Source organism: Aythya ferina (assembly GCF_964211825.1).
Source record: "Aythya ferina genome assembly, chromosome: 3".
Classification (NCBI taxonomy): Eukaryota; Metazoa; Chordata; class Aves; order Anseriformes; family Anatidae; genus Aythya; species Aythya ferina.
In genome coordinates, this window is record NC_140298.1 from 19,071,150 (window position 1) to 19,099,020 (window position 27,871).

The following is a 27,871-nucleotide window of genomic DNA, read 5'->3' on the forward strand; positions in this document are numbered from 1 at the left end:
TGCCACCGGGCGGGACCCGGCCGCGGCCTTCCCGGGCGTCGCCGGCCCGGGTCCCGCTTCCCTCAGCGCTCCCGGCTCCCCTCTCCCCGCAGCGGGATGCGCTCGGAGGCGGCGCCGCAGCCGGGCGGGCTGGAGCGGTTCGCCAGCCCGGGCAAGGGCCGGGGGCTGCGGGCGCTGCGGCGCTACGCCGTGGGGGAGCTGCTCTTCGACTGCCCGGCCTACACCGCCGTGCTGGCCGTGGGCGAGCGGGGCAGCCACTGCGACGGCTGCTTCGCCAGGTAGGGCGGCGGGACGTGGGGGGAGGAAGCTGGGGCGGCTGAAATGAAAAAAAGTGAAAATAATTTTTTATTTTATGTTGGTGCCTCCCCCCCCCCCTCCCCCCGGCTCGCCGTGGGAGCAAAGCTTGCCTCCCCTGCAGCGGTGCCGTGGGGAAAGGCGGTGCTGCAAGCTGCTCGCTGAAGAGGTCCGGGAAAGGAGGGAGAGCAACAACAACAACAACAACAAATAATAAAGTTGGGCTGTGGCTTGTAGGCTCGCAGCCGCGAGGATGCAGGGCTGACTTCTTGTGGGATGTTGAAGCGGATCGCTCCGGTTTGGTAGCGGCTCCCATTTTGATGCGGGTTGACAGGGGAGGAAGGGGCTGCGGCTGCCAAACTCAGGCGTTGCGTTTCCGTGCTGCGAGTGCCTCATCCGTGTAGCGCTTCCTCCGTGCCCAAACCCGTCGTTGTTTTGGTGTTTTTAGGAAGGCCGAGCACAGGATGAGAGGCGAGGCTGGTCACCGCAGGGCCGCCAGCGTTTCCCAACCCGAGGCCCCAGCCTGCTGCTGCCTCCAGCTTCGCTCCCCGGCCTTGTGCCAGGCAGCCCGAGCGAGCCCCGCTGGTATTTCTCTGGTTGCTGCTGACCTCTCGATGACAGCCACTGAAGCAAAAAATATATTGGTTTTGGCTTATCCTCAGAGAGTTAGCCACAGACACCACACCGTTGCTTGTAATTTTCAAAACCAGTAGGGTTGTTTTGTTGTTTTTTTTGCAAGCCCGCTGAGGAAGCGCAGTGCCTGACTGGTTGTAACTCAGCACCTGGTAGTGGGTGCCCCTGTGAATGAAAACCACTGTCGGGCTTTTAGTCTTGTTATCAATAAATGAGTACTGCCTGCGTGTGTAGGCTGAGAAGCTGAGCAAAGCATATAATTACTACACTCTAACAGGTCTTTTCGCCTCTTGTCCTGTCAGCTCCCTGATGCTTTTAATTTTCTTCTCTTTTATCTTGATCTTGTCCATTTTCTTTCAGCTTTACATCACCTACTTATATTACCTATTCACTTTACTCACTTTCTCTCGTTGCACATGAGCACCTAGTGAAGCCAGGGAAATAAGTCCCATTAATTCAAAAATACTGTAGAACTGAGATGATTTCCCCTTCCTTCACACCTGGGACTTTAGCAAGCCCCAAAGTTTTTTTCCGTTTTTTCTTTTTTTTTTCTTATAGTCTCTAACCATAAATTCCCTTTTGTCAAAGAAACTGGCTGTTTGCCTGTCACATCCAGCAGATTTCCCTCTGGAAGGAATACTTTCCATTCTCAGTTGACGTGGAATAATATTGTAGTGATAATAGTTAACTAAGAATACTTAGGTCTCAGGGAATAACCTTTAAAGATCATCAGGGACAGTGTATTTCAGTGCTGCTTAATCTCTGTGCCAGCTTTTTCCATAGAGTTCTGGAGGAGCACAGTGATCAGGGAAAACACACCCAATGCAGTAGTCCCAAACCTATTTCACTCCGGAGCGATGTTCCTGTAGAAGGAAAAAATCTCAGTGATGTGTGTAACTGGATCTGTCTGTGCTCAGAGACTGTATCTGCTCCCTGTTGCACTGCAACTGAACTAGAAATAAACTTGCATATATAACCAAAAAAAGGGCCTGATTTGAACTCTATTCATTTAAATTGCAGGGTTAGGAAGGTTGTGGGGCCAGCCCTGGTCTTGGAAAGAGACACTTTTCTGTGCCATCATAAACCCGTTGTAGTAAAATTGACAGATTGAGACTCGAAAGATGTATTTGTGTCTGGTGATATTTGTTACTTTAAATAGGCAGCTGCAGTAGAGGTACGTGCTGTCAGCCAGCAGTTGTGATGTTAGCCTGCCACACTCATGTCTTCACTGTCTGCTTTGCCAGAACAACCAGATGATGTCGGGGCTCCCTAGGCCTTACGGACTCCACATGACAGTGACCTCTGTGAAATGCTGTTCGCTGTCATGTTGGATGAGGACACTTGCCCTTGTTTTACTCAAATGTGCACCTTATAAAAGCTCCCTCAGTTTAAGACAAATTTTGTTGCAACTTATACTGGGTGTATATACATTTTAAATTATTTGGTACTACAGAGATCTCTAACGTCACATTAAAATGTCACGTGTTGGATAACACATTGTATTTTTGATAGGACCTGCTACAGCACATGTACCTTGAAGCAGAAAAGGACCTTCATTTTGGCAGTTCCCTGTGCTGGGATACACACAGATATTAAAAAGTGCAAGCCTTAGGTGACCTTAGAATACACAGCTGTCCCAGGACAGGACAGGATAGTAAGAAGCTGTGTGGTGACAGATGATACAGATTATTTCGTATTTTAGCATGTTTTCTTGGTGTTGGGAGGTGGTTACTCACAAAACAGCAGTCATGCTTTCCGTGGCCAGACGGAGAAGGAGTAAAACTGGAAGAGCAGAAGCAAAAAGTTAATATTGGTGAGCAACTATATGGAGCAACAGGGAAGTTTTGAAAATGAGGAAAAGTTAGCTATAGGCATGCAGCTTGGAGTGGCAAAAAATGTTACCGTCAGTCCAGCAGCATAGAATCACACATTTCCAAACCTGGTAATTTAAGACAAGAGAGTGCTTTTGCATAGTAACAGATGTTAGGGAAAAAAAGCTTTTGAAACTCTAAACAAATCAAAATGGTGTCTGCTGTCCAAAGGCAGAAGCTGTGTTTTTTTGAAGGAAATACAATTATTGGTGAAATGTCATGCTGTACTGGGATGATTGTGGTGTTATGAGATTAGTCCCCAGTAAGTGGTGCATCTCTGTTAGTGATACAGGACACACTTGTATTTCGCTCAGCTTTATTAAATAGAATAACTTCTGTTTTCTTTTTAAGGAAAGAAGGATTGTCCAAGTGTGGAAGATGCAAGCAGGCTTTTTACTGCGATGTGGAATGTCAGGTATGGCAATGCAATTTGTGAGGATGCTGAACACAATTTTTTTGTTTGCGTGGCATTGATAGCCTCTAATTGTAATTCTGGGTAATGGTAGGCCAGGCAGCTTCAACATCCCACAGATGCTGACCATGGAGTTGTACACTGGACAATTACAGGATTTGGACGTGGTCTGCGTGAGTCTTTCAAGATCAGTAGCTCCAGGGCTTGGTACCACTGAGACTTTGATTAGAGCTGCCTGTCAGCCCACTAATTATGTCTGTATTACTTCTTTTTTTAAGCACAAACCAGATAATTTAACATTAACTTACTAAGCTGGTAGGAGAGTCTGTGTCTAAGGAAAAAATCAAATCACTAAATATCTATATTAAGATCTTAAGGGCCTTCTTTTTAAAGAATCTTTGCAAATATTTTGGGTGGCTGCAACTGACAGTAGACAAAACCATTTCAAAACTACCATACGTCCTCTCTAAATCATTTATTCTGGCATTCTTTTGTATGCTTTGTTTTTTAAAAGCCTAACAAAGTAGAATATAAGTGTGCACCAGAGTGGAGCAATATGAAGACTTCCAAAACATTTGTTTTAATTACATTTTTACTTATTGGAATAGCTATCTTTCAAAAAATATTTTTTCATGATCTAGTACCCTGAATGCTTTTATTTCAAGACTGTATCTTATTCTTCCATTGTGCAAGTTGTAATGTTCTCCTTCTGTTGCCTCCCCCACCTTCCAGCTTTCCTACACTGCCTTAGTGAGTTGTGAGTGAAACAAATGGCCTTTTTGGTTTTGAGGCAGCATTTGGACTCACAATGCTTTAAAAAATAAGTCTTTTTTACTGTATTTTCAGTATTGAAAGAGCATCAGCCAGCAGAAGCACTGAGAAGAAAGGAAACATTTACTGTGTGAGCATTCTTAAAACCCTTGAGAGAAGTCTGGAAGAGATTTTAAAGACAGTGTAGTGAAAAAACATGATTCATTCATGAGAAATGCTTACTTGGAAGAAATGCTTCCATTTGACATTATTTGTTAGCAAGCTTATAACTAGGTGAGGGAAAGCAATACTTTGAAAATAAATTATTTTGCTGTTTAGCACTTTCTATCTGAGATTCTGAGTTTGTTCTCTTAGCATACAAGAGAAACAGCAATGGTTTGTGGCTCACAATGGTTTGAGAAGCAGATAATTGTCATTGCAAGGTTTACTGAAGTAGGAAAGCTCCTGGTTTGTGCCAGGAAATACAGCAAGTGGAAGTAGTCAGACTTACTTATAAATCCTTAGCTGATGTAACATTGTCTTCCATGTTTTGGGCCTTTCTGAGTCAGCCTTAGGAAATTTGTGAATGTTGCTGAGATTGAACTCTTTGACATTGTTTCAAAGTTACCTTCGAGCATAATATTCTCTGGAAATTGGTCTCCACTGACTGTACGTGATGCACAGACAATCTGCACTGTATCTTCATCCCTGGCTTGTTCAAAGGCACTTTTCAGCAGTTCAGCAATTTTTGGACAGAGCCAAAAAGGACATCTTTGCTTGATACTGAACTTGTAACTCTGGCATGTACAGTAAATGTTTCCCTTTTGCCTCTGTAGATGCGAGACTTCATGTGATGCTAGTAAGGGCAGGGCTGTACTTGAAAATTGTTGTGCCATTGTTCATTTGTTTTTTATTTTTAGTTAATTTTCTCTGTAAATCCACATCTTCTTTGCTTAGTTCAGCTAGAAATTATATGTACCCTAACAGAACACGGTACAATGTCAGTGTTGGTTAGTCCCTTGTTATTCTAATAAAACTCAATGCAGTTCAGTCTGAGAACTGTTCACTGCATGATGCATTCTGTACAGGATGGAATAACAGTTTCTTCTCAACTTACTCTCTTCTTAAAGACTGGCTACACCATAATTCATTTAAAGGATTTTTTTCTAGTGGTGAGGAGAGGTGGATCAGAAGGAGATGAGAAAGGTGCAAAGTGTGCAGCAGGCAACAGATTCTTTGGATGTCTTTTTCAGAATAATAAATTACATAATTGCAGACATCTTCCTTACTCTAGAGTACGTTTCGACTGAGCAAGTTGTGTTGTTTTTTTTCCCTGTCATAATAACATGGTTCTTGAAAGCAAAGATATCAACATTGCACAGATTTCCCTGAAGGCATCCTTTGGACTGCTTTCTGACACCATACAATAGCCTTGTTTTGAGGTTCTTAAAGCACTTTCCAAGCATTTAATGAACGAAGCGTCACAACAGTGTCTGTGGTATTTCTCTTGCTGCAAATGGGGTATAGATGCACAAATATGCACTGACTTGCTGACACAGATGGTAAAAGGGTGCATCTCCTGCCATATGGCCAGGCATTTAGCACATAAAATCCTGCGTTGCAGTGTGATTTCTTTGCCCTGGTCACCAGGGAGGGGTAGCGCTGAGGTGTCAGGGTTTGATCCCAGGGGAAGACAAAGCCTTGCAGTTGTGTAGGGGCTGATCATTTTTGGGCTCGCTCTGGGCCTGGTGCAGATATGCACCCATTGGCTGTTTTGCTCTATTATTTTGCTTCTAAGACATATAACCTTAAGTCTGATCTGTGTTTGCACAGGCACGGGTTCAGTTGCAGATGTGGGGCATGTGAGAGTGGAAGTCATCTTCGCTGCCGGACCTTGCTGCCTTGATTTTTCAGTGGGTCGGCTGGGTGCAGCTGAGGATGTAGCCTGAGTTTGCTGCTGCTTTCCTTTTCCAGCCCCTAACCCAGTTCTCCTTTTAAAAGGGTTTGTGAGTTCCAGCTGATTCGTACCAATTCTGCTCTTCACTATTGGCTCCTCAAAGCCCAGGCCTGTTATTATAGTAGTGGCTTTCAGACCCCATCTGCAGCTGTTCAGGTCTTGACTTCTTAAATTATAATAATTTTAGTCAAACAGCAGGAGACCTGTGCTTATCTTTTCTCCTCAGAAATTAGCTGCTGAAACACTCTGAAGAGAAATGTTTTAAGAGGGTTATGTGGCTGCAATTGTGGAACTGGTGAACTTGAACCAGCTACTGGAGCTCCTCTTTCTGTTATTACATAGCTATTATTTATCCCAGACAGAGTGGAGATCAGCTAGCCAAAGTGCAGGAAGAGATGTTTTTGTCACGACTTTCCGCATTTGAAATACGTTTTGCATCAAATGTTTAGGGGTTATTCTTAACATGTCGTGTTAAAGAGTGTTGTAGTTGGTATTTCCGGAGTAAGGGAAACGGGTATTTTTGTCAGCTAGTAAGCCTCAAACTGGAGTTGGAGATCTGGGGGTGGCACTGAGCGGGTGTGTCGTAAATGGGACCTTGCAGAAATTGTCCAGTCCTCTTTAGCAAGCTGTAGGAGACACAAAAATCTTGCTGTCGCAATTCTGAGCAAGAGGAATTTGAACTGCAAGGCCCTGGTTAAGCCTGCCATTGGCAAGAGTCCATTCCCCTGCCCAAAAACTTTGTTCTGGGTATTCTTTTTTTTTTTTGGTAAATGTCTCCTGTCTTCTGAACATTAACCCATGGAAGTCAAATACTCTCTCTGGCCCAGCACTCAATAAATGGTGGTAGGGAAGGATGTGAAGGGTGTGTGAAACTCCTGCCTTTGCTGCTTGATGAAGGACTGTGTGGAGAATTGTACTGGAACATGTCAGGGATCAGGAGATGCCTCACTGGAATTCAGTTAGAGACTAGGATACCATTGCAGCGTAACCAGGTTATGAGCATTTGAAGAAGTGGGCTTAACCCCTACACTGGCTTGTCAGGCATTTCTGTCAAGTATTTATGTGTGTTTGTTCTTGATCAAGTGAAACACAACAGGAAGTTTACATCCTACTGAAAAATTCCATGTGAGAAAGGAAGGGCCAGGAGATTTGTTTGGGCTTGAGTCTTATTCTTTGAGAATTACGTGTCTTTTTTTTAATTTATGCTGAGATATATGTCAGCGTTCTGGGAATTAATCCAGTAGCCCTGGACAGTGGAATCATTTTGAAGAACTCGATGGAGAAGATTGTTTCCATGCTTTGATGTGAAAAGCACAAGCTTTGAAGAGCTTCCGTTCCAAAAATGTTGTCACTTACTCCTAAACGAAGGGAAAAACACTGAGGGTGTAATGAAAATAGGAAGAAAATACCATTAATGCAGCATTAGGGATTCAACTAGAACAATGCTACCTGTTATAATTCACACTACTTAGAGAAAACCGTGGAAGAGAATGCAAAATACAGTCCTGCTGAGATCGCAGGGAAAGCTGCTGTCACGGGGTTTCCATCCCAGGTATTACTCAGTCCTCAGTGCTCTCTCTTCTTGTAGTGTTTCAGGCTTTTATCTCCTTTCACACAATTCAGCCGTATCTTGTCCCTTTAACCTCCCTACTAGTTCACATAACTCAGTGTGATTCTGCCTGGGGAAGGATTTTAATTAGCAATGCGTCAAGAAGAAAGGGAACAAACGGGTCTTTCAAAACACTGCTTTGAGACACGCACGGGATTCTGCATTTGATTTTGTTTTAGCAGGTAATCTCTCCTGTTTGTTTAACCGGCGTGTAGGAGTGCTGGTGGTACAAAACTTGAGCTTCTTTTCCTTCCCTTCTTGCACGCCCAGAAAAAAGGTTGAAGCTGGCAGGTGGTGCGGGTGCACCAGAAGGGGTGAGAGACGAGGCCTTTACTTTGCAAATCTTAGCGTTAGGGGTCCTGTGGATTCCTAAACAAAGACTATCAGGAATTTTCCAGAAAGAGTCTTGGGGCATACATAGGAAGGAAGCCTCTGGGGGGGATGCATTTTGTAGTGTGACAGCTGTAGGACGGTTGCGAGTGTAATTTCACATGACATGATTGCAGTGTAATGTACTATTTTAGTTTGCCTGGTCTGCACGGCCGTGTCCTCTTAGAACAGCTACGCTTTAGCTCCTTTCAGGCAGCCTGTGCACTGTTTTTTAGGGGAGAAATACCATCCTGGGGTATTTAGGACGATGAGGCTGACGTTGTGAGGGGCTGAATACCCTTGCAACGTTGCACGGCTTCAAGTTCTGCATGAGGCTGGGGCAGGCATTCACCTTTCTTTTAATAATAGAATAAACTCCGACAGCTGCGTGTACCCAGGGCAATTAAACGTCCCTTTTCAGTGGAAGTATAACATCCCTTTTCAGCTTTCTGCAGGCCACAAGAAGCTTTTCAAGTTTTTACTTTCAGTCAATTAGAAATTTGTGGGATTTGTTGTGATTCCATTCCTCTGCTGCTCTTTACCACCAGTTTAAATCTGGTCTGGAAAAAAAACTAAAAATTGGTGCTCCCTCTACAGGCAGAAGACTGTGTGTTTATTCTAACACCGAAATATGTCTGGGGAGAGAGAGAGAAATAAATAATTGCACATTGCTTGAATGTAGAAGTAAGAACCTGAACACACCTGAACAAAGATATAAAATGAAATTTGATGCAGTCTGGGGACAGCCCATGCCAAGCTCTGCTTGCCATTGCAGTGTTAATCTGATTCTGTGCTGATCTTTGAAACTTACAGTTGCTCTGGAGGAACTCTGTAGGGGTGCAAAAAGCCAGTGGCTTGTGCTCTCCCTCCAAATTTTATCGTATGCAGAGCTAGGAGTATACTGTACATTCTTAATGGAAATGTGTTTGTCTTTGTAAGTATGTTTTTGTTGCCTATCTGTACTCTTGTTCTACAATATTTAAGGAAAAAATCTGGTAATTCTATTCAGTAAGTCTGGTTTTGACCTTACATATACTCATTCTTAGTGATTGTGAATCCATTGACTTCAGACACATTACTCCTGATTACACCAGGGTCGTGTCATAATGAGGGGCCAAGGTATTAAATGGAAATGAACCCAATAAAGCCATCAAGCTCAGACCTACTCTGTCCTCACATGCTTGATCTGAACAATAAGAACTGGTGATTTATAAATCATGTTGTCTGTTTGCTTCTTCACCATTTAATTCTTTTTTTCCGTTGAATAAATGAAGATGTTCTGACCTCAGCTCATCCCTTGTGAATTTGTTTGAAAAAAGCAGGATAGCTGTACCCCTCCAATGTGACTCAAGCTTTTGTTCAGAATTAGTGAGCGTCATCTTATTTTTTTAAAGGAAACACATTTTACTTGACCTCCAGGATCTGGCGGGACTTGCTGTATCCTCTTTTTCATCACTTTATCTTCACGGCCTATTTTTTGACAAATATTTTTCTACCTTTGCAGAAGGAAGACTGGCCAATGCACAAGCTGGAGTGTTCTGCCATGTGTGCTTTTGGGCAGAACTGGAATCCCTCAGAGACTGTGAGGCTAACGGCGAGGATCCTTGCCAAACAGGTGAGCAGAAGGCTGGGCTGGGGAGGTGCGTTCCTACTCCGGGTGCCAGGGAAGGCAGGAAGATGAAAATTGACCTACAGTAACTGTCCCCAGCAAAGCACATGCCTGCTGGCTTCCTGTGTACAGAGGGGTGTAATACAGAGCACGAACAGCTCAACCAGAGCACCATCAAACCGCTGCAGCAGTGTCAGGGCCATCCTGGTAGTCCAGCTGCAGACTGATGGGGAGACGGTGAAAGGCCAGTAAGGTTTTAAGCTGCACAGCTATAGCTTGTCACCAAGGTAATGGTTGAACAGAGTCCAGTGAAGTTGACTGGTAAGTTTCACGATGTGCACGGCGTTTCAGCCTCTGTTCTGGTAGGTGGGAGCTCGTGGTGACGTGTGGAACAGCACCAAAGCCGTGCTGGTGGCAGAGAGAGAAGAACGAGCCTTGGTGGTGAATGTGGTTAAATCCTGAGGTTAGGTGTCTGCAGGCACAAACATCTTCATGAAGCAGTTGCCTGCTGTCTGTTTTTCAGCTATAACTCTGTAGCACTGTACTCTATGCTGCCCTGTGCTTTTGTGAGTCAGAAACACCTCTGAGACACTCAGGTGTCAATGTTTACCCTTACTGGAGTTAACTGGTAAAAAATGGAGACTGAAAGAGAAACCTCAGGCCCTTGGTCCTTGGCAAGAAAGAACGTTAGTAGTAAGGCAATGAGACTGCAATGTCAACCACTGTTTCAGCGTTCCTCACTATATGGAAACCGAGGATAACATAGGTCCTTACAGCAAGGGAAAGGATCCAGGAGTTTCAAGGTTATTACACTATGTGTCTTTGTAGAGCTCTAAACTCTCTCCGCAAAAACAAATCCTCTTTGAAGCATATTTGTGTGATTGAGGTCTGCTTATGTGACAAGGGCGACCTGGATATTGTATGTAGTGAGGATTTTGGTGGCCTGCTGGGAAGGTAGCTGCTCCGCTTGCTGCGTGTGCCGATGTGTGTGTGAATGTATGTGTGTGTGACTTAATTAAAGCATGGTTTAGTGGTGATCCACAAACAAAATCGAATGTTTAATGACAAAAAGTCATTGGAATAAATTTGTGCTTTTATTGCTTACAGGGAGGGGGGAGAACCCTACATGTCATATAAAAGCTAAATATGCAAACCATAGTCCCTGAACCTCAGCTGCTGGGCCACCTGCAAAGCCATATTTAATGGCCAAGATTACAAAGAAGTGGCCTTAGGCCAACAATGGAGCATTGCTTTTGAACTCTGTCAACAGTCAGTTTATTCACTTTCCTCAAAGCAAAGCCTGTCTCCTGCCTGCTTGCTATTGTTAGCAGCTTTCTGGGTGTCTAGAACAAAGCAAATGACATATTTAAAATACTGTTCAGTTTATGTATATAAATTTGATAGGAGTTAATCTTTGGCTGCCTAATTTGGTGCAGAGCGAATATTGCTGTGGCTTTACTAAGGGCAGTCCATTTAACCCATTGCTGGTTGACTTCTGTAAATTCCATACATGTGTGGATTTGAGTTATTGTTTGATTTACAGGTAAGAGTTCCCCGCTTATAAAGAATAGACAAAAGTGCCTAATTAAAAACATTAAAGTATTTTCTTGTTGTTGCCTTTTTTTTTTTTCCTCCTTATTGCTAGAAAACTCACCCTGAAAAAACACAGTCAGAGGAGCTGCTTGCTGTAAAAGAGTTTGAGTCACGTAAGTAAAAAAGGCTTGCAGGTAAACAGAGGCAGTTATTTATATTCATGTTTGCTTTATCCCTTTCTCCCCCTTCATCAAATCCTTTCAGAGCATCTGACTTTTTTTTTTTTTTTGAGAAAGGGGTAAACAAAGAGAATCGTGGTTCCTAGTTTTTTTAAAAGTGTAGTGCTCTTATTTCTTCTTCTCTCTTTTTTTTTTTTTTTTCCACCCTTGGCTGCTTGTGGGGGTTGTGAAACAAGGGTGAAAACGTAGACAGAATTAATTATGTAGCATATATCCATCTCATGGCTTTTCTGGTACTCTAGTGTCTTTTGAGAATTGTAATGTTGTAAAATTAAAATAGCTGGTATTTGTTACCAGGAGGCATAAAATCAGAGACAGCACAGTTGCTTGATGGTGACAGTGACTAAGGGGCTAATTGCAGAACCCTCTGGACTGTGCTTCGATATCTGTCACTGCCAGTCAAATCTGACATGTTATATATGATTGTGTTGAAATTCCATGTCCTAAGTGCTCCAAAATAATCCAAGGAAGGAGATGAGGCAATGGCTTGCTTTTAACTGGAAGGCTACTCTTCACGTCCTGTGAGGCAGTTAGAAATTGAGCAACTAGGGGACCAGTAACTGTCCTGGCATAGTTTTCACTGGGCTGTCATTTCTCTTGGTGCTGGAGGCAATATACAAGGAGACAATAGGTTTGTGTGTTCACAGTTCTCACTGATGGCTTCCAAAACCCTTTGTAAAATGCTGAATAAATGCAGCCATTGCTAGAACCTGAGGTACCAGAGTAACCAAATACAGCAAAATTACAGCTTTATTTGCTTCCTGTACGAAAATTTCCATCACAGCTCTTGAGACAGCTGGGGAAATAAGGGGGAAAAGTGCCAATGTTTGACTTTGCCTAAGGCAAGGATAATTTTCGCAGGTAGGTTAGTAAGTGTGAGGTTGAGGAAGATGGGTAAGTGCTGAAATTATTTCTCTGTATTCTTCTGTGTTGCAGTGTGTCTTCAATCATGTATTAATTTGGGAGCTAAAAGGCTGAAGTGTTTTGGTTTTTTTTCGTTTTTTTTTTTTTTTTCTTTTCTTCTGTTGCAATGTCTCCCTTGTCCTCTAGGAGCCCTTGTTTTGTTTCTTTTTTTTTTTTTTTTTTTTTTTTTTTTGCTAGTAAGATTGCCCTTACTCTTTCTGTCCTTTGACTTTCCTCTCACCACACCTTTGCCATGTTCAGGAGTAGCCTTACTCTTCATAACAACCTGCACAGGAGAGGAAAAGGCACATGGCTTTCATCTGGAAGCTGTAATCTATTATTTCTGGCTAGTCCTAATTATCATCAAATTGTTGCATTTAATTTCTCCCAATATTTTTGGTGACCCTCAGATCTGCTCTTACAAATCCTTTCCCCCTTCTTCCACTGTTACACACCCTTTTCTCTTCCAGCATGTATTTCTCTCTGCTGGTACTTTGAGCTGGTACTTTTAGGTCTGTATGAGGACCTTTCCTCGTGTAAAACGTGTTTTAAGAAGTGTGACAGCAAGGGTAACTTCATACCACAGTAGATGGGACCAGGTAGCTCATAAGATTGGGGCAGGCTGCTCACAGTACCCACAGTAGATGTGTTTGTAGAGGGCCTGGGGTTGCTCATCTGCTCGCTGAGTTTAACAAACGCCTTTTAAACAGTGTAACGCTTTGCCCAGCAAAGATAAATTCATGTCCAATTACCTGCTAATATAAAGGTGTTAGAAGATGTTTTTTAATCTTGCATGTTCTTGTACTGCACGTGTGGCCTTGGCAGAAGAAGCATCACATTTGTGGAAGAACAGATGCTTCTTGTGGTACTTCCAAGCAGCTTTTCCTTGAGGGGTTTCTGTTTAAGTCCAGGCTTGTTCTAACTTAAGCCTTGCTGCTGTTCGTGGAGAGAGTTCCTGTTACTGAATTGGAATGTATTCTTTGTCCACAGACCTTGACAAACTAGACAATGAAAAGAGAGAGCTGATTCAGAACGACATTGCTGCTCTTCATCACTTTTATTCAAAGCACATGGAGTTCCCTGACAATGCCGCCCTTGTAGTTCTCTTTGCACAAGTAAGTTGGCCAGATCACAGTCTGCTTAGGTTGGTGGCACTGTAGGAGTTCTGCCTTTCTAAAGAGGCAAAATCTTAATGGCACTGGAGGTGAGAGCTCTTTGCTTGTTTTGGGGAGAGCTGAGTGTGCTTGATGGCAAAGGTGCACTTCTGTGGCCAGAAGCAGCTGGACATCTCCCATTTCAGTAGCGAGGGGAGAGGTTCTTGTCTGCAGACTTCTTTATAAGGTGCTTCTTAAACATTGAAGAAAAGGAGAATCAGCCCATAACAGACCCTGTAAAGTTAGGCTGTGGGCCAAGCACAGCGCAGCTGCTGTTGGACATGCACAGAAGGCTGCTGGGTTGAGACCCTGTGAAGGCAGAATCCTTCTTTCGGGCTTCCTTTGTGGAAACCCTTGCTGGTCAGGCCATCGTTGTGTTTGACCTTCACAGGGAGTAAACTTCAGAGAACTGGGAAGAGCAGACTGAAATTTTATCTGATGTATGGCTTTTAAATACAACCAGTTGGCTTGGTCATCTGGAGAGGCGAAAGAAGGCAGGATGTCTTGGTAGATAAGTGCACCTCTTTTCTCTCACCTGATTTTCATCCACATCTAAACCAAACGTAGTGGGTGGAATAACACCAGTGAATGCTGGAAGATGCATTTTCTTCTTTTTCTCCTGTACTTCAAAATAAGCTAGTTTTATACTTAAACCTTTGAGTAAAAAGTTGGAGACGTGGATAAATATTGATTGTTGTAATGAATGCTGAGATGACACTACCCTCTGCACGTAGGCAGGCACATATCAGTAAGGAGGCACCATTACTATTACCTTAATACTGCTCCTGTTGTGCTGTAGGGGAATAATTCTTCAGTATGTTTAGCATCTGCTCATCGTGCATTTAGTTGTTCCAAGCTATACATTTCCCTTTGAGTACGTTTTTTTTATCTGTTTTAAAGATTTTGGAATTTATATTCGTTAGAAAGATACTCTGAAGAAGTTTGTGCATTCAGTTTCTTGCAGTGCTTCTGTGTATTTTTGTGAGATGTAGCCAAAATCCCCCAAGAGTTAAGTTATTTTGTATAAAATGAGTTTCCCTTCATGTCCTGTCCTGGACCAGCTCCACCAGATCATGGTACTTTGACTGCTGGGAGCTGCTGACTCCTAGGTCTGGTATTCCATCCAGTCTTCCCTCTGGGTGCTTAATGTCACCTTCAGGTGTCACCTTGAGTTCATCTCACTACAAGGCAACTATCTGTGACTGTGGACGTTTATTTATTTATTTATTTATTTATTTTTTGAACTAAAACCTCTAAAGATCATCTGGATGTTCCTCAAAGGTGTTTTACAGGACACAACCTTTTGAGGCTTTGGCTCTAGCACACATTTTTCTGGAAGAGGAGGCATGTCTCTACTTGATACATACAGACACGTTTTATAATAATTAGTCAACCCAAGCTAAAAGCAATAGTTGGATATGGTGATGCTCCTTTGTTTTGCTTCAGCAGTTTCTCTGGCCCCATGGTGTTTACTTTGCTGCTTCATTCATTTTTCTTTCCTCCCGTGGCACAGAGCAGTTATTTGAGACTATGGCACCTCTGACTTCTTGGGCGCTGCTTCTTGTGGGCTTGGTGTGGTGTTGCTGCTTACCAACACAGCTAAGGCAGAGCTGGTCCTCCTGCATGGAGCTAAGATTCTTCTCCAAACCATCCTAGTCTTTCCTAGTCCCCAGAGAGAAGAGAGCACTGCTACCGTTCCACTCTCTTCTGTCCCTGTGGAATTTAACACTTGAGACTGTGTCACTTTTTACCTTCTCAGTCTCATCTCATCATATTCTTTAAAAAGTTTCCCTCTTGTCTCAAGTTCTAGCGTCTCATCCTTTCCTCTCTTTGCACATCTTTTTGTCCTCTGTTCCACCACTGGGAACAACCTTGAGCTCTACTTCTCTCACTTAAGTCTCCTGCTCCCTCTGCATTGCCTTTTTTAGTCATGCATTCCTCTGGTGAAAACAGGGCTATCTCATCCCTTCTAATTGTTCCTCATGTGTCATTTCTGGTATGATGCACTCAAGAAGTGGGTTGTCTCTGGCTTGCTGGAGGGGAGTTGATGATAACTCACGACATATTTTTAAATATTTTCCCGTGATTCAGAACCACCAAGCTGTTCGCTGTGTCAGCCTTTGTAGCCTTATGTTCTTACTTGCTGTTGATACGATCTTTCTCTCCTATTGTTTCTGTATTCAGCAATTACATTTTGGTTTGGGTTCAGGTATGCTCACGCGTTGGCTAGCACAGTAGCATGCTCATCTTGGGAGACAAGGAGCCTTTGGATGCTAAAAATAGAATGAAGATCAGGTAAAGATACCAAAAAGCACTGATGAGTGAATCAGAGAAACAGGATGCTTACCTGGAAACTCATCCTGAGCAATTCATGCCTGAGGGGTGGCTTTGGGAAGTACTTGTGCATTTCTAAAATTCAGTCTGACTCGCATGCCAGCTTGCGGAGCAAAACATTGCTGGTAGTGCTTGTTTTCAGCTCCTGCCCTTCCAGAGCAAGTCCTTACGCTGTACTTGATTGAATGTGCCTTTGCCCATTATAGCTTCAGCTGGACTTACCATGTGACAACAGTTGCTTTAGTGCCTTTCTGGCACTGCTGTCAACGTTTTGAGGATTGTAGGGAGATGCTGGTGAGTGTGGCTGGAGTTCTCTTCATGCTGGCACGTATATGACTTGCAGTGCAAATGGAAGAGAGTACTTGTTCGAGGTGCATTTAGGTCACACAAAGCTGAAACTGGTAAGATTCCCTTGAACTTAGTGAGAATAGAACAGGAGAAGACTTTAAAACCTGCTTGAATCTATAAGAAAGATACATGAACAAGCTTTTTGTCCTCTGATGAAATTAGTAATAGACTTCCTCACACATTCTGTCCTTTTTCTGTCCCCTTCTCTGTCTATATGAGGTTCCAGTCTTTCTTACTCCTTTTATTGCTCTTCATGTGTGCTTTAGCTGATACGTAGCTTTGACCAGATGACAGTGTCATTGTGCCAGGTCTCTGTAACATACATTCCTTCAGAGCTCTGTGCTGCCCTAGCCTGGCCGAGTTTGCTGCTGTCATCCCTGCCTTGTGCCTTGCATGTTTAGTTCCGCTGAGGCCCCTTACATGCAGCAGCCACGTGAAGTCTCCTTGCTCTCTCCGTCAGTGTCACACCTGACTTTGTGTTTGCAGCGGTCTGCTTTGTCTGACACTGTTTGCAGCACTTTTTGCAAGCCTCGTTTCTCTTGATTGGCCATCCAGGGTGTAATCCCATAGATGTCGAGCCCTGAGCAGGCACAAGTATAGGGCTTTATAGTCCCGCACATTCCTCTGGATAGAGGAATTTGGTCCTCACTTCACTTTTTGAGATGTCATGTAGCTTCTCTGTACTGGTGAGGGGTAAAGAAAATCATAAACAAATAGCTGCCACTGGATTTGGAGTCTGAGAATGGGATGTGAGTGTGGAGCACTAAGCTGACCGGAGTCTGAGCTAGCCTCTCCCTCTTTTTCCTTAGGTTAACTGTAATGGGTTCACGATTGAAGACGAAGAACTCTCTCATTTGGGATCAGCCATATTCCCAGAGTAGGTTGAGTTTAATATGTTTGAAAATAAAAATAACTTACTTAAAAACAAACAGAAATTCTAATTATTTTTTCTAGATTTGTATTGAGATAAATTTAATCAAACATTTAATATTAATTTACATTTAATATTGATTTGTCTTGTTTAAAGTATGCTAACTAATAAAGTACAGCTAATGATTTGCAGCAGTTTTGCTTTAAAATCTGGTAAATTTGTTAAAATTGCACTTGCAATTTGTTTTGAAGTACTAACGCTTGGATTGTGAACTACATTCAGGCTGGTAGGAAACAATGGCTTACTTGGCAGATTCTGGACAGGGACATCAAGTAATGATCAAAACAAAATGAAAAGGATTGCAGGTGACTTGCTCTATTCACAGCTTTCTGTTTTGGCTGGGTATAATCCTTCACCTGGTGTTCTCAGAACAACATCCCTTCTACCTTTGTTCCTTTGCAAACAGTAAATCCCTTTCATAAATTCTTTCAGCCTCCTCAGATGTTTTTAAAACTGCCATGCTTTATGTTGCTATGACAGTGGGAAAAATATGTACAAGCTCCTCAGCTTTACAAATAAACTGCAGATGTTAAGCGTTAACTGCAGTTTGGGAACTGGGGAGCACAACTCTCTGAGGCTGAGGAACCTTTCTTCTGCTTAAGTCAGTGCTTCCCACTTAGCTTTGGAGCAAAGGAGGATGGTTTCTGCCCCTGCTCTTTGCAAACCCCATGCTGAAAGCATGGCCACTCTGCTTCTGTCGACTTCCTCGCTAGGCATGGGTTATTAGCAGGTTATCTGTGCCGAAGCTGTCTGAAACTAAGAGGTGCCCAATTAGAGCAGGACCTGATCTGCTGTACATGGGTTAGGTAGTCCTTGCTTCACAGATCGTCCTTCTTTGGGAGGGTCTGTCTGCAGTTCTTATCCCTGACCTACAGACTGGAAATGGAGGCCCCAAAGTCCTGCCAAGGACCAGGGTCGTGGTGGGGAGAGAGAATATTAAACCAGGATCTTCTGCAATCACATCCAACACCTTTGGGAAGGCTCAGCATCTGAGGGCCACGTCCTTCCTACTTAGCAGTTATGCCCGTGAGCTAAGAAGACTGAAAACACAATTATTATTTTGGTAGAATGGAAGAGAAATAATTAAAAGTATACATTTTATCTGAAATAAGCAACAAATTACTCTTCCAGGGTTGGTAGCGTGGCAGAGCGCTTTCCTCTAGCAGACTGAGTTTTTGTGTAACTTGTGTGCTTGTGCAACAAACAAACAAACCTCCTCCCTCCCACTTTAAACAAGGAGGTCGGTTGGTTGCACAGAAGCCAGCTAAAATGTTAATGCTGATCTTAAGTTATGATGCAGCAACTGACTGTTTTCCTGTATTTTCTTGTTTCTTTTTCATAAATGGGTTTCTCTTTCTGTCTCCTCTAAGGAAAACTGTCTGTCATAGGTGCCTAAATAGGTTGTGGATAGTTAAGCTGTGCAAATACCCCACCAGCTGCACTGTAGCACTCTAAGAATGGGAAAATTGTAACTCGCCTTGTCCTGCAATAATAAGATCTTAAGATTGTAATGATTCATTAGCATAGCCTTTCTCCATATCATTAGGATAAAAACCAGCACAACAGATTTTCCCAAGGTTACCTTGATGTTAAGCCTCAGTAAAAACAGCTTGCAAAGAGAGACTGACTCAGTCTTTCAGATGTGTTTGTTTTGTGAAGTGGTGCTTAACTTTCTGCCTGTTGCTTATGGTGAGGTGGAAAAAAGGTTTACTTTTCTGCTTTTACAGTGTTGCATTGATGAACCATAGCTGTTGCCCAAATGTGATTGTAACTTACAAAGGGACCTTGGCTGAAGTCAGAGCTGTTAGAGAGATTGAGCCTGGAGAAGAGGTGAGTGCACTATGTTTGAATGTACTACAGTGCTATGTATGCACGTGTCCTAAAAACAGGATCTGTCCTGCTTTCAGTCTTCATTCCAATTAGATGACAATTTAATAACAAGGGGGAAGGATCTCTTGTTTCTCAAAGAAGCCTAAGATGCTGTTTTAGAAAAGTTGGGTGGCTTTGGAGACCTGAAGTGATTCCAGGAGGCAGTATCCTATTTTGTGTTGAAACCAGGGAAGGGCACCTGCGGCAGTCACTTTGTATGCCAGCCTCTGTCTCAGTTTACCCACCTGTAAAAGGAGGGTTAATTTGCTGATACGTGGCTGCTGCTTTGAAATTTCAACATCAAAGAAAAGTGTTACTGCTGTAATAGTTCCCAGTATAATGGTAATGCAATTGAAGCCAGAATAAACAAGGTAAATGGGGACAGATAAGTCCTCTGACTTGAAAATCTCCTGTTTTGTGGATGCTCTGTCCAGTGATACCACCTCAGCAGCAGAGCATGGCTGTGTAGTCACAGAACCAGAGTGTGTTTCTAGCTGAAGCAATGCTGAAGAGTGGCCCCAGTAAACTTTCTCAGTCAAATATTGGACTTGACAGGGAGACTTCAGCAGCAGAGCTTCTTTTTGCATTATTAAGAAAAAATAAAAAAGAAATGAGGCAGAGCTGGGGAGGATGCTCGTGCATCCGCATGGGACAAAAATACCACATGTTCTCTTTGGGGATGGAGTTTGCATCGAGTTTCATTGGTGTCATTCACTAACGTTAACCTAGTGGGCAAGGTTAATCCTGGTCAAAATAAGTTCAGAGTTGATTTTGACAACTCTAACCAATTTCTGCAGTATGTAACAGTAGTTTGGGTGAAGAGTTGGGGTCGTTGTCCTGGATTGCAGCTGTTCACCCCTATGAGCAAAGCGAGTTTAATTGCTGGAGCCAGGGGTGACTCAGGTGAGCAGCTTCTCTGCTGATAGTGTGATTTGACTGTGGTGTTGGCAGTCACTACATGTGCACTGTGGTAATGGACAGGGACCAGTCTCCGTTTTGGAGCTTTCCGGTGGAATTTCAGACATTCTCAGCATTTTTGGAGAGTACTTACAGTGAGAGGTGGAAATGAGCGTTTTATCTTGCTTGGTGTCTTTTTTTTTGGTTGAATTGAGTCTTATAAGCTGCATCAGTTCTACAGGCTCTCATCGCTTTTGTGCAGTTGCTCTTCTGACATGTAAGGATTTTTTAAAAGCGGACCAACTACTCTGCCTGGGCTCTGTGCAGTCTTATGGGCTGTGTCTCCATCTTCAGGTCCAACGCAGCCACTGCGCCAGGAATTTTTGAAGTGTTTGCTGTAAATGCAGTTCTGCCTTTTGCGTGCTTTGAAAGCAGGGAAGGGAGGAGAGGAGCGTGGGGGAAAATGTGAGATCACACTGAGTAAGATTAGGAACATATGCAATGTGAAATTACACATACATTTTACTTTCAAATAACTGAAAATGAAGAAATGAAACTAAAGCTGCTTCTCGGTCTGCAAAATGATCAACGGCAGCGTGCATATGGCATGTTTCTTGGGGGAGATGTCATTTAAAAACAGCATTGAAGGTAGTTGCAGGGGTTCTTTTCTGAAGGTCGTTGAAATGGAGGAACACTTAAGAATAGTGTATGTGAAGGGCCTTTAAAATGATCAAAAGCAGGTTTTCTTTGCTTTAAAATGTTGCCACTGAAGTAAATCTGATATTCATTCTCCTAGAACTGGAGCGCCGGGCCTCTCTTATTTTCAGAGATCTGAAGGTCTTCTCCCAAGTTTCTAAAGCTTCCAGTGGCTGCTGTTGCCCCAATTTTTGTCACTTTTCAGAAGGAAAAATTTGAGACTCCAGCCTCCAAAAAACCAGGCCACTGTAATTTTTTTCTAGGCTGGATACCTGAAATCATTATTTTACTTCTGAAAAGTCAGCATCTCTTTGTAGTTTGACAGGAGCCTGAGATTTATGGTGTGATAGCTTCCTTATCCACACCTGAATCTTGCTGTCCTGGGTTGAAGCCAGGGTAATATTTGAGGGAAATTCCATAATGAATAGAAAAGGAAACACTTCTCTGTCAGATTGCACTTGCAAATGGCAGCTCCTGATGCTGCCGAGAGGTTTGGAATGTGAGGGGGGAAAGGCAGGGGAGGTGGCTGCAGGGATTCACAAGTTGTGTCAGTGTGTGGTTGTCGTGCTAAGTATGATTTCCACCGAACTGGTAGAGATAAATATATATATTTATACTGCTTTTCACTGGCTACTGTGTTTTTACTGTCTAGGTTTTTACCAGCTATATTGACCTGCTGTATCCCACAGAAGACAGAAATGAACGGTTAAAAGACTCCTATTTCTTCAGTTGCGATTGCAGGGAGTGCACTACAAAAGAAAAGGTAATCAAATTGGATAAAATGGATGTGAAATACGCTTCTGACTCTCAGGGCACTACCCACGTCCTTAGATGTAATATACTATCTGATTCATTAAGTTTTGGAAAGTAGGATAATAGAGAGGAGACTTGGTTTGGGTTTTCTGTCTATAAGTCTTTTGCTACCCATTATTTCGTTAAGTGTAAATCATGACACGTCAGGAAGTTTCCTGTTAGATGCTTATTTAAAGTCGAGCTACAAAGTGAAGATTAATATTTTGATAGAAGTGGATAATTATATGGTGTTGACACTACCTGGCCAAAAGAATTTAGCTCAGGACTGAGTTTTCTCAGAAAACTACACGTTTTCTTGTTCCTCTCAGGGAACCTTGCTTGGAGCATTTCTGGGCTCCTGTTTGGCACAGAGTCCTGCTGCAGTCCCTGGTTGGGACATCCCAGTCCATTTTAGGTGACATTGTGTGATATTGCTGGGCAATTTGGAGACCCAGCAGCATCTGCAGAATGGGTTTTCCTGCAAGTGGCATCATGCCAGTCTTGTCCTGGGCGACAGCCCCTCGTGGTGCACAGGCCAGGTCTGTGTTCAGGAGGCATCGCTTGGTGCCCTTCAGGGGACAAAGGCAAACATGCAGACGGTGTTCCTTAAAGCAAGGTGTCAGTTACTTTTATTAGGAGAATTGAGCTTTGTGCTGCTCATCTGTCATTCCAGTCAAAGCAGGTTGTCATAATCCTGATCCTTATGTTCCAGATACTTCCCCCCACCCTTTCCTAAAGGTGTCCATTTAAGAGCTGCTTCCCAAACTGATCAGACAACTATCTCCTCCCACTAAACCGTGTCGTCTTTTGTAACTTTTTTTTTTTCCAAATACTACCCAACATTCTCATTTGAGGCCGTTCTGTTGATACTGTAGTTGTGTTTTTCCCCGCAGCTACCTTGATAATTTTTGCACTGAGTTTAATGAAGCCAGGATTTCATCCGTGATTTCTAAGAACATGGAATCACCTATCACTCAGCCTCCTTCAGTTCTGGAAAGAGTTCCCTATAGCCTTCTCAGCTGACAGTTGAAATCATAAAGGATGAAAAAATCTAGCAGCAGTGTGAGGCTTAAACAGCAAAAGATTGTCTCCAGATCACAGCTGACTCTTCATGAAGTTGTAAGGTAGATAGAAAAATAAGAGTAAATGGAGCTGTCCAGCAGAAAGCTGGTATATTAACAACAAAATGTGTGGAAATGTGTTTTCGTCTGCAGATATGAAGGATACTCTTCTCTATTTAATATCATGCGATGTTCGACTGAGCTATCACATTGTAGAAGGCCTAAGGTACTTGGGCTTTTCTAGCCTTAAAACTAAATTTATTTTAATCCTTAATCTCTTAGAAGCAGTGAAATTTCCTATGCAAAACTGTTTCCATCACGAAAATGAAAAGCTTTTGAATCTTTCAGAAAAGAAAGGGACCTCATGCAAGTAGAGAATGGCAAATGAACTGGAAAGCAGAGCGTTCTAGGATTCCCAGCCAAGGCATTAGAGAAAATTGCAGGTGCATGCTGTACCCTTGTTTTTACATTCTTTGAGGAGCTTAAGTTCCCATCTGTGTCTTTTTATTAATTTTGTGCAGCAGATGCACCTTTATTTGTAGGCCTTGGAACCTGCATTTATGACATCCACTCTGTTTCCTTCAGGATGAAGAGAAACTGAAAATCCGCAAGCTGAATGAACCTCCGTCGGCAGAGGCAGTGCGGGACATGATCAGATACGCCAGGAATGTGATCGAGGGATTCAGGCGAGCCAAGCACTACAAATATATCCTTTGTCTCGCTGGCTTGGTGCGGGACCTAAAAGCTCACCTGCTGGTTGCTTCAGGAGTACCTGCAGGAGAAGCGCTGACCTCTAGAAGTTAAACGTGCCTCTGCCCTTCCCGTGTCTGAGGGGTTCTCCCCGCAGACAAGGGGCAGTTTAACTCTGCAGGTGTGGGGCTATGAGGGCCTGGGTCTGTTCCTGTCTGTGCAGCTGGCAGTTTCTCCTAGCATGCCATACGGCTGTCCTCATAAAACAAGCCAGAGACTAAAATGAACGTGGGGAGGGGGGTGTTAGGACACGGTAACATTGCCTGATTTAGAGTGCGTGTGAAGCTGCAGGTATTGCTCATGGTCAGAAGCCTATCTTTCCTAGCTGGTGGGATGCAGACAAAAGTGCAGGATTTGGTAGGCCAGAAGCAGACCAGGCTGTCTGATGCCAGATTCAGTACCCACTGCACAGGGAATTTTACTCCCTTTCTCTGATGCAACTGAAGAGAAAAGAGGACTTCTCAGAACCGCTCTGAACAAGGTCAAGGCATTTTCTTTTTGGTGCTACCAGGTAGCTGTCTGATCAGAAACAACGTATTCATTGGGTTCCTTGACTTCTTCGTACCTCCTAGTGAATTGCTGGAGATTTGTGAGCTGAGCCTAGACAAGATGGGTGCCGTGTTTGAAGACAGTAATGTCTATATGTTACATATGATGTACCAGGCCATGGGTGTCTGCCTCTACATGCAGGACTGGGAAGGTGCACTGCGTTATGGGCAAAAAATTATCAGACCATACAGGTAAATACGAGACTCTTTTATTTTTTTTAATGCTCTAATTCAGTAATCTGAATAATTAAGACAAGTTTGGGCAGAGATCACTTCTCTCGGTGAGAGAATACCTTTTGTATAAACATGCTACCCATGACATCACTTGTAAAAGTGTTTAAATTCTGCAGCAGACTTTGGTACAATCCGAACGCTGCCTGCTTCAGTCTGAAGTTCTTGATTATATAAGTTTATATCATCATGGGTACTGTGCTAGTTCTGATTAGCTACATAAATACTGCTGGGTTTTGTTTTGTTTTATATATCCTCCTAATACTTCACTAAAGCAGAGCTTCGAAACCCATCTGCAGCCTGAATTTTGTGTAGAGGCGTGGAGCCAAAGCCCAGGTGTCACAGTCAGCTCCTGACCCTCTCTGCAGCAGCACGGTGGAAAGCAGGGCCCTGTCCGGGGCTGGGGCTGAGCAGCAGAGGGAGCTGGAGCCGAGCTCAGCTCCAGTGCTCGTGGCTGTGCTGGTGCCCCGAAGACCCTGATCTCGCTGCAGGCATGGGAGAATGGACAGGCTGAAGCCCTTGGTGGAGCAGGGCAGTGCACAACCTCTGCAGGAAAAAAATACTTTTTCTGATGAATTTCTGGTGTTTTTACAGCAGTGGTGTTATTAGAGCCAGCCCGCTGGGTGCTGCGTTTGGTCCTGCCGTGCATCTCCCAGGCAGATCCTCATCTTGAGCCTTCCCTGCCAGCTGGGGGGGCACGAGTCGAGCTCTCCCTCTGGAGCAGCCGCCAGCGTCGAGTCACAGATCACTTGGCAGAGGGCAGTGATACAAGGAACGAGCCAGTGCTTTCTCCCCAGGGACTTGGTGCCATTTATCTTCCCCGGGACTTGCCCAGCTCTGCTGGCAGGCGCCTGGCATTCCGGGTCAGCTCTGCCAAGCCGCGCTCCGCTACCTCCACGCACCACAGGGCCGAAGGGTGCGAGCTGCTGGGGGCCTCGCTGCCTGCCGGGGACCCGGCTGTGGAATAAGCAGAGCTGCTTCTGTGGGTGCAGGGTGAAAACCAGGCCTGATGTCGTCTCTTTCTGTAGCCGGCTGGGTTAAAGCTGGTGGCAGAACGGCGCTGCCATCTGACAGCTGCGGCGAGGCATATGGTCGTGGCGGTTCAGTTCCCCAGTGACAGGCAGCCCCGGCCCACCACCAATTGGTGCTGGCTCCTGGCAGCCGCAGCAGCGCTGGGGCTGAGCAGGGAATGGGCCGGGGCAGCGAGAGGCAGGGGAGGGGGCTGGGGGAACGCTCCGGCACTGCCGGGTTTGATGAAGTTGACTTTCCTTCTCTCTTGCAGTCAGCATTATCCCGCCTACTCGCTGAACGTGGCCTCCATGTGGCTGAAATTAGGGAGGCTGCACATGGCGCTGGAGAACAGACCGGCTGGGGTTAAGGCCCTGAAGAGGGTATCTCCTGCTTTCTTTGTTAATAACACCGGTTTGGGCATGGAATTGCTGAAACACGATGTGCTGCTCTGACAGTAAGCCTGGCCTGGCTGAAAACGCAGCATGTGTTAATGTATTTGCTTACAGGAATTTTGGCTCAGCTTCGATTTTTCCAAGATTGGATGTTGGGCCTGTTCTCTCGTACGAGGGGCCTTATCTTTTCACAGTGGACTTCCACTGCAGCACTTGGAGGGAGCGTTACGCTAAAACATTTGTTACACGTTCTTCTCTGAGCTAGAGCTGTGCTAGTGTAAATGAAACAGAACTCTGGCTTCTCCTGCCTGGCAGGGTAAGGACAGGAAGAAACGTTTGGTTCTTATAAAAGGCACATAGTGTTTCATTGATGCCTGCGATTCCAATGTCCAAGTTAAACTAGGCATGCTTTTGGTCGTTGTTTGTTCTGGAACCAATTTATTTTTAAATAGCTGAAAGGAATTTAATGCATATGGTAATGCTGAAGTTGGCAAATACAGCATTTGGTTTTTTACATTCTTCTTCACCCCTTTTTATTAGCCTGCTCCTTATTCCTTAGGTTTTTCTTTTTTTTTCATTACTATTAGTCTGTACCATGTTTCTTGACTTTCTCCCCCTATTGCTGTTGGACAGAAGTTTATTTTAGTTTCTTAAGTATCAGTGACTACTGCAGCATATAATGGCTTAGGGTGGAATGTCATGGTTTGGGGGCTTTTTTTTTTTGTTCTCATTTTTAGATGCTGGCAAGTTTTTAGCCAGCAATAACAAAGCCATACAGCCATGGTGAAAGATACAGCATATATGCTCTAAAATGTAACCATCACCTAGTTTAAAATTAGCAGAGGTTTTTCCTCACCATGGTGTTTAAGCTTCGACTAAAACTGGGATTTGTGCCACTGGGAACACGGGATGGGAGCGCGGGGGACTGTAGGTAGATGTGCTGGCATAGTTAGCTTCCTAACACAAACATTTTCTAATGACTCATTTCCAAAAGCTGCCTACAGGAACTGCCCAAAGTTATCCCAGCCCCTGATGTTTGGAATTTAGTGGAAAAACAAAACCATTGTTCTTTGTCAGTTTGCAAGCAGCTCATCCAGGAGGCTGCCATTTCTCCTCTTGGGCAGGAGGGGGATGGAGCCGTTGCTCACCGCTGTCGAGGTAGAACCCAAGGCTCCTGCTGTACTGGCTTAACAAGTGTAGGAAAGAGGCTAAAACTTCCTGAGAAGGAAACAACTAAACGTTCTTACTGTTAGGCTGCTGCAGTTCCTTGCTTTATCCTAGCACTGTGGTCTTTGAATATTCTCAGGCAGTCTAAATTTACTTCTTTCAGTCCTATCTATTACATTTTATTGCATTTGCTTGGGGCTACTGCTGTCCTTTTCTGAAGTGGAAATCTTGCCTCTGCACTCTATCCACTCTGTGGATATTGGCAGGAAGCTGCAAGACAGCGTGTTTGGCTGTCTGAAACGTCCGCTCGTAGCACCAGAGCTGTCTGTAGGTAAAATTGCAAGGAGTCTGCCACAAGGGAGCCTGGATCTGAGGAGATCTTGCTTTCACTCCAGCAGCTGCACAAGCAGATGCTTCCTTCCTAAAACATCGGTGGCCCCCTGGAATCAGTGAAGGGTTTACAGAATCGAGTCTGAAATGCCTTTTTTTTTTTTTTATAAAAAAAAAAAAATATATCCTCCTGCAATACCCATGCTTGTCAGTCTGATGGCTGAAGGATAAATTGGTAGGAGCCGAGCTCCATCTGACAGTGGTTAAGTGTACTGCCAGAACATTACCCACCCCATGTGCAATTTTCTGTCCTGGAGCTGGTTGCATTCAAAGCAGTTTTGTCAGGAATATCATTTTGAAAGGTGCTTTGGGATCCTTTAAGATGAAAGATGTATTCTATGAATGTAAAAACCTTTATTACTTAGTTTTGAATTTCATTTTATTTCCTACTGGGTTTATGACTACAAGGGGACAAAAAGTAGCTAGAGGTGTCAGACTGTTTCAAACCTCCAAAGAGAGTATTTATAGCCTGGTGTTATATATGAATCAATTGTGTGAATATTTTTTTTCTTTTCATAGGCAATTGCTATCATGGAAGTAGCACACGGGAAAGATCATCCATACATTTCAGAGATCAAAAAGGAATTAGAGGACCACTGAGCCTTTGAATCTATGCAATCCTTCAAACCTTTATTTAAAAAGCCTTGTTACGGAAACCTTCAGGAGCACTTTGAAAAGTGATAGAGTATGAACACAGTTCTGTCCTATAATTGGAATGACAAACACACTTAGGGTTTGCAAAATGTTTCTATCTTCTACAAATCTACAATTGCCTTTTTTTTCTTTTAAAGGAAACAGCCATGGTTTCTTAGAGGGTATGCTGCTTAACAGCTTGTGCAAAAATGGCCAATTTTTCTTTATGGATTTTAATGTGCATCTTATTTGTGTAAAATAAATAAAGCGGTCTTGACCCCCCTCTTGACTCCACCTGTGCATTTACATGAGCGCAACTCGTTTGACACTTACTTTAAGTTGTTTCACTTAATCTGTCAAATTAATGAGCAAAACTGGGATGTTTTTATTGTTGTTGTGGTTTAGTATCCAATTTCTTGTTTCACAAATCATTTGTGCTTGCAGTGGCTTAGCTGAAAGAAAGCAGAAATGGAGCTGGTGAATTCTTC

The 27,871-nt window shown here is 43.6% G+C and overlaps 1 protein-coding gene across 1 annotated transcript; it reads left to right on the forward strand.

The window, feature by feature from the left end:
- SMYD2 (SET and MYND domain containing 2) lies at nucleotides 1-27,666 on the forward strand. Its single transcript, XM_084515617.1, is given in 13 exon segments — nucleotides 1-278; nucleotides 3,150-3,213; nucleotides 9,400-9,510; nucleotides 11,150-11,210; nucleotides 13,170-13,294; nucleotides 16,825-16,892; nucleotides 18,674-18,776; nucleotides 21,061-21,171; nucleotides 22,847-22,966; nucleotides 22,969-22,976; nucleotides 23,584-23,751; nucleotides 25,073-25,181; nucleotides 27,270-27,666. Coding segments are annotated over 13 exon segments (1,311 nt in total). The 5' UTR covers nucleotides 1-96; the 3' UTR covers nucleotides 27,351-27,666.
- Nucleotides 27,667-27,871: the final 205 nt, after the last annotated feature.